Here is a 10,410-nt window from a genome sequence, read left to right on the forward strand (position 1 = left end):
AAAGCCCCACCCCCAAAATAAAAAAAACCCCTAGCCTAAACTAAACTGCCAATAGCCCTTTTGCGGGGCATTGCCAATAGAATGCGAGCTCAATCCTATTGGCTGATTGGATCAGCCAATAGGATTGAAGCTCAGTCCTATTGACTGATTGCATCAGCCAATAGGATTTTTTTACCCTTTAATTCCGATTGGCTGATAGAATTCTATCAGCCATTTGGAATTCAAGGGACGCCATCTTGGATGATGTCATTTAAAGGAAAATTCATTCTTCAATTGCCAGCGAAAGAAGAGGATGCTCCGTGCCAGATGTCTTGAAGGTTGACCCTCTCCAAATCAGAAGGATGAAGATAGAAGATGCCGTCTGGATGAAGACTTCTGCCCGCCTTGAGGACTACTTCTTCCGCTTGGATGAAGACTTCTCCTGGCTTCGTTGATGACTTCTGCCCGCTTGGATGAAGACTTCTCCCGTCTGGATAAAGATGGATGTCCAGTCTTCAAAAACTGTAAGTGGATCTTCAGGGGTTATTGTTAGGTTTTATTAAGGGTTTATTGAGTGGGTTTTATTTTTAGATTAGGGTTTTGGGCACAGAAAAAGAGCTAAATGCCCTGTTAAGGGCAATGCATATCCAAATGCCCTTTTCAGGGCAATGGGGAGCTTAGGTTTATTTAGATAGGATTTTATTTGGGGGTTTGGTTGTGTGAGTGGTGGGTTTTACTGTTGGGGGGTTGTTTGTACTTTTTTTTTTACAGGTAAAAGAGCTGATTTCTTTGGGACAATGAGCCACAAAAGGTCCTTTTAAGGGCTATTGGCAGTTTAGTTTAGGCTAGGTTTTTTTTATGGGGGGGGGGCTTTTTACTTTGATAAGGCTATTAAATTAGGTGTAATTAGTTTAAATATTTGATAATTTCTTTTTTATTTTGTGTAATTTAGTGTTTGTTTTTTTGTAATTTAGTTAATTTTATTTAATTAATGTAATTTATTTAATTTTAGTGTAATGTTAGGTGTTCGTGTGAGGCAGGTTAGGTTTTATTTTACAGGTAACTTTGTATTTATTTTAACTAGGTAGTTAGTAAATAGTTATTAACTATTTACTAACTAGTCTACCTAGTTAAAATAAATACAAACTTAGCTGTGAAATAAAAATAAAACCTAAGATAGCTACAATGTAACTATTACTTATATTGTAGCTAGCTTAGGGTTTATTTTATAGGTAAGTATTTAGTTTTAAATAGGATTATTTTAGTTAATGATAATAATTTTTTTTAAGATTTATTTTAATTATATTAAAGTTAGGGGTTGTTAGGGTTAGACTTAGGGTTAGGTTTAGGGGTTAATAACTTTAGTATAGTGGTAGCGGTGATGTTGGGGGTGGCAGAATAGGGGTAAATAATATTTAACTAGTTATTGCGATGCGGGAGTGCTGCAGTTTAAGGATAATATGTTTATTATAGTGGCAGTGATGTCTGGAGCGGCAGATTAGGGGTTAATAATTGTATTTTAGTGTTTGCAATGCGGGAGGGCCTTGGTTTAGGGGTTAATAGGTAGTTTATGGGTGTTAGTGTGCTTTGTAACACTTTAGTTATGAGTTTTATGCTACAGCTTTGTAACACAAAACCCATAACTACTGACTTTAGATGGCGGTGCGAATCCTGTCAGTATAGATTGTACCGCTCACTTTTTGACCTCCCAGGCAAAACTCGTAATACCGGCGCTACGGAAGTCCCATTGAAAAAGGACTTCTTGAAAGGTGCGGTAGTTAAGTTGCGTTACAGCCCAAAAAGTGTGCGGTACAGCTATACCTACAAGACTCGCAATAACAGCGGTAGTGAAAAAGCAGCGTTATGAGCCATAACGCAAAACTCGTAATCTGGCCAATAGAAAAGTAAGATTTTTGGAAATCATTTTTTATTCAATTAAAATATAATTTTCTAATTTCTACATCAGGTGCAATAATTTATATGGAGCTTACTTTTTTGCTAGTTTTTCTGAGAATAGATTTCTAAAATTAGCGTCTGTTCTTTATATCTTTTTTCAAAATGTCTTGATGGTGATAGAAGTTGATAAATCAGAAAAACAAATTTTGTTGTTACATTATCTCTTGCTTGTGTACTTTCTATGACTAAAATAGCACAAGTCCCTTGATAAGCTACCTATTGATATCTATACATTGAGTATTGATTAACTAGACCACGTTTCCATGATGTGACACAAGGTGTTAGGTAAAGAACGATTACCACCAACAAACCATATAAATACCAAGCTGGTCTACAACAAACATATCCATCCAACATATCTCCATGATGAAGCTGTTTCTGCTCTGTGTGCTCCTGGGAGCTGCTGGTAAGTGTGAAACACAGAAAATATACACTATCAATAAGTGCTAGCATCATGTAAAAGCTAACAGGAATTTAGAACATCCCCAATAAATTATTACTAATGTTTAACATGACTTTTCAAGAGGCTACATTGTTTTAGGATGCTGCATCACTAACATTAGAGAGATATTTATGAACAAATTGGTCAGAAACTCTAGAAAAGTCTAACATTCTTTTATCTGTGTAATATTATGTTCTCAGCTGCATTTGATGATGATGATAAGATTGTAGGAGGTTACACCTGCGGCAAGAATGCTCTCCCATATCAGGTGTCTCTGAACTCCGGTTACCATTTCTGTGGTGGGTCCCTGATTAACAACCTGTGGGTTGTGTCTGCTGCTCACTGCTACAAAGCGTAAGTTATTTGAATTGTTTTCATGTACTACTTTTCCTACAGTTGTTTTAAATATTCATATATAGCCCCCAAGCATCTATAGTTAATTATATCTTCTTCTGCTATATTTTTCAAATATGTCTTCTAAAGTTTATTAAAAAAACTATCGGCTAGATTACGAGTTGTGCGTTAGGGTTAAAAAGCAGCGTTGAGAGTTCCCAACGCTGCTTTTTAACGCCCGCTGGTATTACAAGTCTTGAAATGACAGGCTCACCGCTCACTTTTTTGGCCAGACTCGGAAATACCGCAAATCCACTTACGTTAATTGCGTATCTTATATTTTCAATGGGACTTGCATAGCGCCGGTATTACGAGTCTGACAAAAAGTGAGCGGTAGACCCTCTCCTGTCAAGCCTGATACCGCATTTTAAAGTCAGTAGTTAAGAGTTTTACACTACAACGCCGTAGCATAAAACTCTTAACTAAAGTGCTAAAAAGTACACTAACACCCATAAACTACCTATTAACCCCTAAACCGAGGCCCCCCCACATCGCAAACACTAAAATAAAATTTTTAACCCCTAATCTGCCGAACCGGACATCGCGGCCACTATAATAAATATATTAACACTTAAACCGCCACACTCCCGCATCGCAAACACTATTTAAATATTATTAACCCCTAATCTGCCGGCCCTAACATCGCCGACACCTACCTACATTTATTAATCTGCCGACCCCAACGTCGCTGCCACTATATTAAATGTATTAACCCCTAAATCTAAGTCTAACCCTAACCCCCCTAACTTAAATATAATTACAATAAATCTAAATAAAATTACTATAATTAGCTAAATTATTCCTATTTAAAACTAAATACTTACCGATAAAATAAACCCTAAGCTAGTTACAATATAACTATTAGTTACAATGTAGCTAGCTTAGGGTTTATTTATATTTTACAGGCAACTTTGTATTTATTTTAACTAGGTACAATAGTTATTAAATAGTTATTAACTATTTAATAACTTCCTAGTTAAAATAAAGACAAATTTACCTGTAAAATAAAACCTAAACTAAGTTACAATTATACCTAACACAACACTATAATTAAATAAATTACCTAAACTAAATACAATTAATTACAATTTAAAAAAAATATATAAGGTATGAAACCCCCCCCACTAAATTACAGAAAATAATAAAATAATTACAAGAATTTTAAACTAATTACACATACTCTAATCCCCCTAACAAAATAAAAAAAGCCCTACCCTACACTAAATTACAAATAGCCCTTTAATGTTTGTTTTTTTCCATAACTTAGATATTTTTTTTAAATTGTAATTAATTGTATTTAGTTTAGGTAATTTATTTAATTATAGTGTAGTGTTAGGCGTAATTGTAACTTAGTTTAGGTTTTATTTTACAGGTAAATTTTTCTTTATTTTAACTAGGTAGTTATTAAATAGTTAATAACTCTTTAATAGCTATTGTACCTAGTTTAAATAAATACAAAGTTGCCTGTAAAATAAAAATAAACCCTAAGCTAGCTACAATGTAACTATTAGTTATATTGTAGCTAGCTTAGGATTTATTCTATAGGTAAGTATTTAGTTTTAAATAGGAATAATTTAGTGAATTGTATTAATTTTATTTAGATTTATTTAAATTAAATTTAAGTTAGCGGGGTTAGGGTTAGGGTTAGAATTAGATTTAGGGGTTAATTACTTTATTATAGTGGTGGCAACAGGGGCGGCAGATTAGGGGTTCATAAATATAATGTAGGGTTCGGCGATGTTGGGGGCAGCAGATTAGGGGTTCATAACTATAATGTAAGTGGCGGCGATATCGGGGGCGGCAGATTAGGGGATAATAAGTGTAAGATTAGGGGTGCTTAGACTCAGGGTTCATGTTAGAGTGTTAGGTGTAGACATAAAAAGTATTAACCCATAGGAATCAATAGGGCTGAGTTAGGAGCTTTATGCTGCTTTTTTGCAGGTGTTAGGTTTTTTTTTCAGCCGGCTATCCCCCATTGATCCCTATGGTGAAAGCGTGCACGAACACGTTTTACCTGCTCACCGCTACCGTAAGCAGCGCTGGTATTGAGGTGAGATGTGGAGCTAAATTTTGCTCTTCGCTCACTTTTCTGCGGTTAACGCCGGGTTTCTAAAAACCCGTAATACCAGCGTTGTCTGCAAGTGAGCGGTAAGCATAAACTGCTCGTTAGCACCACACAGGCTTTAACGCAAAACTCGTAATTTAGGTGTAAATTTCCAAAATTATATTTCATGAAGTTATTTTTTTCTGATTCAAATTGCAGTCTACATTCCTTTCTGATTTTCCATCTCATTACACCTGCAGGAGCATCCAGGTCAGACTGGGAGAGCACAACATTGTTACCAGTGAGGGCACAGAGCAGTTCATCAACTCTGCCAAGGTCATCAGACATGCCAGCTACAACTCCAGGACCCTGGACAATGACATCATGCTCATCAAGCTCGCCTCTGCCGCCACCCTGAACTCCTATGTGAAGGCTGTAGCTTTGCCCTCTGGATGTGCCGCCGCTGGCACCAGCTGTCTGATCTCTGGCTGGGGAAACACACTCAGCAGTGGCAGTGAGTGACTATTACTAAATATTCAGTGTAACATGTTCTATAAATAAATCTAAGGCTAAAGCCATTGCTTGTTTGAGCTATTCCTTTTTAAAGCACAGCTTAATACATTTATTTCTCAGAGAATATGCAAACCCACATAAAGGGTACAGTGTTTCTGCTAGAGAATCATTTTGTATATCTAGTATAAAATAATAGCATAGAAGAAAAGCTTATTGCATGGCTACGTAGAATCTGAACTAGAAACATAGAAAAATAGAAACATAGATATTGACGGCAGATAAGAGCCATAGGCCCAGCAAGTCTGCCCGACCTTACCTAACAGTATAAACTTATCTAGTTCGTAGGATAGCCCTATGCTTGTCCCATGCATTTTTAAAGTCCCCCACAGTGTTTGTTGCTACCACCTCTTGAGGAAGTTTATTCCATAAATCAATCACTCTTTCTGTAAAGAAGTGCTTCCTCAAATTACTTCTGAATCTACTACCCTTTAGCTTGAGCTCATGACCCCTTGTTCTTGAATTTTCCATTTTATGTAAAATACCCACAGCCTCAGTTTTACTAAACCCTTTAATGTACTTGAAAGTTGCTATCATATCACCTCTTTCCCTTCTCTCCTCTAAGCTATACATATTTAGGTCATTGAGCCTATCCTGGTAAGTTTTATTTTTTAGACCATGTACCATTTTGGTAGCCCTCCTTTGCACAGATTCAAGTTTGTTAATATCCTTCTGAAGATATGGTCTCCAGAACTGCACACAATACTCAAGATGAGGCCTAACTAATGATCTATAAAGTGGCATAAGAACCTTACTATTTCTGCTGCAAATACCTCTACCAATACATCCAAGCATTCTGCTTGCCTTACTCGCTGCATTACTACATTGTTTACTAAGTTTTAAATCATCTGAAATAATAATTCCCAAGTCCTGTTCCTCGTCTGTAACAGTCAGTAAAGTGTCATTGAGTCTGTAATTAACATTTGGATTTTTCTTCCCTAAATGCATTATTTTACACTTTGCTGTGTTAAACTTTAGACCCCAGTCATTTGTCCAATCCTCCAATTGTTGTATATCACTTCTCATTTTGTCTACCCCCCCTGGAACATCCACTCTGTTGCAAATTTTTGTATCATCTGCAAAGAGACATACTTTCCCCTGTAGCCCTTTGCTGATATCGCAGATAAATATGTTAAACAAAACAGGCCCCAGAACTGACCCCTGAGGAACACCACTAGTAACAGCCCCCTCTGCTGAATGAACTCCATTTACTAAGACACTTTGTTTTCTGTCCTTAAGCCAGCATTCCACCCAGTTCACAATTTTTGAATCTAGACCAAGGAGATATAGTTTGTGAATAAGTTTATTGTGTGGGACGGTGTCAAATGCTTTGCTGAAATCTAGATATGCTACATCAACTGCTCCTCCCTTGTCTAATACTTTTGTTACATAATCAAAGAAGTCAATTAGATTAGTCTGACATGATCTCCCTGAAGTAAAACCATGCTGATTTTGGTCCTCTAAATTGTTTGTCTTTATGTAAGTCATAATTCTTTCTTTTAAGAGGCTTTCCATTAATTTCCCTACTACTGAAGTTAAACTAACTGGCCTGTAGTTGCCAGATTCTTCTCTACTGCCCTTTTTATGAAGGGGTATTACATTTGCTATTCTCCAATCATCTGGGACAGCTCCTGTTAATAGTGACTGATTAAACAGATCAGTTAATGGGACAGTTAGCACTGATCGAAGTTCTTTTAAAACCCTTGGATGAATATTATCAGGACCCACTGCCTTTGTAACATTTATTTTTGATAATGCTAACAAAACTTCATCCTCTGTAAAAAGATTACTGTTAAGCTTGTTTCTATTTTGCGTTGCATCCCTTAATGTAGACATTGTATCTTCACAATCTTTAGTGAAAACAGAACAGAAGTAATCATTGAGACAGTCTGCAATCTGCTTATCTCCTTCTATTATTCTACCATCAACTGATTTCAATTTTACTATTCCTACCTTATTTTTTCTTCTTTCACTGATATATCTAAAGAATGTTTTGTCCCCATGTTTTACTGACTGTGCTATCTTCTCTTCTGCATGAGCTTTAACCTTCCTAATTAACTGCTTAGTCTTTTTTTGTTGGAGTCTCCATATTTTCATATCATCATCTGCTTGTGTGTGTCTGTAATTTTTATAAGCTATCTTTTTTGTCTTTACAGCATGTGCTACTTCTTTGGAAAACCAAATTGGTTTCCGCTTTCTTTTACTTTTACAGACATGTCTAATACAGTGTGCGGTTGCATCTAAAATGGCACCTTTCACAAATTCCCACTGTTCTTGAACCCCTGTAATAAGAGTTTTCCCCTTTAAATAGTTCTTTAGGTATTCTCCCATTAATGAAAAATCTGCCGTCCTAAAGTCTAAAACTTTTGTTTTAGTCTGGGTGGACAGTTCCTGAACATGAATACTAAACCAAACAGATTGATGATCACTGGATCCTAAGTTCTCACTACTAGTTGCTAAAATGATTTAATGGTTTCATTTGTAGCCAACTACCCAGATCTCCTGCAGTGCGTGAGCGCCCCCATCCTGACTACTGCCCAGTGTACCGGTGCCTACCCAGGAGAGATCACCAACAACATGATCTGTGTTGGATATCTGGAAGGTGGCAAGGATTCCTGCCAGGTAACATCACCTGTCCTCTTTCTATTAATCTAACTTGAAAGGGACACTCTAGTCAAAATTATACTGTCATGATTCAGATAGGGCAAGCAATTTTAAACAACTTTGCAATTTACTTTTATCATCACGTTTGCTTAGTTCTCTTTGTATTCTTTGTTGAGAGCTAAACCTAGGAAGGCACATATGCTAATTTCTAGGCCCTTAAAGACTGCCTTATATCAGTGGATTTTGACAGTTTTTAACAGTTAGACAGTGCTAGTTTATGTGTGCCATAAAGATAAAACTCCTCATTCGCTAAAATGTGAGTCTTTCAAAAGAACTGAGATAAGGGGCAGTTTGCAGTGGCTTAGATACAAGGTAGTCACAGAGGTAAACAGTATATTAATATAACTGAGATAAGGGGCAGTTGCAGTGGCTTAGATACAAGGTAATCACATAGGTAAACAGTATATTAATATAACTGAGATAAGGAGCAGTCTGCAGAGGCTTAGATACAAGGTAGTCACAGAGGTAAAAAGAATATTAATATAACTGAGATAAGGAGCAGTCTGCAGAGGCTTAGATACAAGGTAATCACAGAGGTAAACAGTATATTAATATAACTGAGATAAAGAGCAGTCTGCAGTGGCTTAGATACAAGGTAGTCACAGAGGTAAACAGCGTATTCATATAACTGAGATAAGGAGCAGTCTGCAGTGGCTTAGATACAAGGTAGTCACAGAGGTAAACAGTATATTAATATAACTGAGATAAGGAGCAGTCTGCAGTGGCTTAGATACAAGGTAGTCACAGAGGTAAAAAGAATATTAATATAACTGAGATAAGGAGCAGTCTGCAGAGGCTTAGATACAAGGTAGTCACAGAGGTAAACAGTATATTAATATAACTTAGATAAGGAGTAGTCTGCAGAGGCGTAGTAACAAGGTAGTCACAGAGGTAAACAGTATATTAATATAACTGAGATAAGGGGCAGTCAGCAGTGGCTTAGATACAAGGTAGTCACAGAGGTAAATAGAATATTAATATAACTGAGATAAGGGGCAGTCTGCAGAGGCTTAGATACAAGGTAGTCACAGAGGTAAACAGTATATTAATATAAGTGTTGCTTATGCAAAACTGGGGAATGGGTAATAAAGAGAACATTAGTATTTTAAACAATAATAATTCTGGATTAGACTTTCCCTTTAACTGAACTTTGTAAATACAATTTCTTAAATACTCAAAATACAATGCGTACTCCCCTTATATTCTTTTTTTTTTTTTTTGCACAAATATCTTTATCTTATTTACCTTCTTTTTTTTACACACTATTTTACTGATACGTCTAATAAAGTCATGAACTGACTGATCATATTTTATTTAATATTTCACATATGTATTTATCATCTCCTTTAGCTTATTCTCCCTAATTTGGTTTCAAGCTATTTCTTCTGTTATAATAATCTTCCTTCTTTCAGGGTGACTCTGGTGGACCTGTGGTGTGTAACGGACAGCTGCAGGGTATTGTCTCATGGGGCTATGGCTGTGCTCTCAGGAACTATCCTGGTGTCTACACCAAGGTCTGCAACTACGTCTCCTGGATCCAGAACACCATCGCTGCCAACTAAATCACTTGTATTCCTGGCTATATCCTATCTGCATGTATTTGTACATAAGATGAGCTCTGGCTTCATTATGGACATTGATATTGAAGACCATCATTAAATAAATTGATTATTGATTTCACATCTTATGATCTGAGTCTCCTCATATACTTTAACATGTTTGTGTCAAAGTTTTCTAGGACTAAAAAAGTTATTTTTACACTTACATTAAAGGGGCAGTAAATTCAATATTAAACTTCATGTTTCAGTTTGATAATGCAATTTGAAACAACTTTCCAATTTACTTAATTTGCTTTGTTCTTTTGGTATTCTTTGATGGAAAGCATACCTAGGTAGGCTCAGGTGAAGCAGTACACTACTGGGAACTAGTGTCTCATTGGTAGCTGAACATATATGCATCTTGCCCTTAACTCCCTTATTGGAGCCTATTTTTTAAAGGTCTTGCGGACCTGTTCCGACAGTGCGGATCAGGTTCGCAAGACCTCGCTGAATGCGGAGAGCAATATGCTCTCCCAATTTAACATTGCACCAGCAGCTCACAAGATCGGGTTAATTTTCCAGTGATTCCTGTCCGCCTCATCAGAGCAGGCGGACAGGGTTATAGAGCAGCGGTTTTTAGACCGCTGTTTCATAACTGGTGTTTCTGGCGAGTCTGAAGACTCACCAGAAACACGGGCCCACAAGCTCCGTTCGGAGCTTGATAAATGGGCCCCAATGTGTTCAGCTAGCTCTCAGTAGTGCATTTTTATGCCTTCAACAAAGGATACCAAGTAAATGAAGTACATTTGAAAATAAGAAAGTTG

At 36.7% G+C, this 10,410-nt stretch overlaps 1 protein-coding gene across 1 annotated transcript; it reads left to right on the top strand.

Moving 5' to 3' along the window:
• Window positions 1-2,301: 2,301 nt before the first annotated feature.
• LOC128639680 (trypsin-like) lies at window positions 2,302-9,735 on the top strand. The gene is made up of 5 exons (XM_053691803.1): window positions 2,302-2,341; window positions 2,578-2,731; window positions 5,075-5,328; window positions 7,870-8,006; window positions 9,461-9,735. The coding sequence occupies exons 1-5, from the start codon at window positions 2,302-2,304 to the stop codon at window positions 9,608-9,610; spliced, it is 735 nt and encodes a 244-aa protein (XP_053547778.1). The 3' UTR covers window positions 9,611-9,735.
• Window positions 9,736-10,410: the final 675 nt, after the last annotated feature.

This window comes from Bombina bombina, chromosome 9, assembly GCF_027579735.1.
Source record: "Bombina bombina isolate aBomBom1 chromosome 9, aBomBom1.pri, whole genome shotgun sequence".
NCBI classification, from domain to species: domain Eukaryota; kingdom Metazoa; phylum Chordata; class Amphibia; order Anura; family Bombinatoridae; genus Bombina; species Bombina bombina.

Bases quoted from the DNA above. Each gene is read 5' to 3' on its own strand.
- LOC128639680 (XM_053691803.1), top strand. From the start codon at position 2,302: ATGAAGCTGTTTCTGCTCTGTGTGCTCCTGGGAGCTGCTG. The intron at 2,342-2,577 runs GTAAGTGTGAAA...TTATGTTCTCAG, and splicing joins TGTGCTCCTGGGAGCTGCTG to CTGCATTTGATGATGATGAT. The intron at 8,007-9,460 runs GTAACATCACCT...TCCTTCTTTCAG, and splicing joins GTGGCAAGGATTCCTGCCAG to GGTGACTCTGGTGGACCTGT.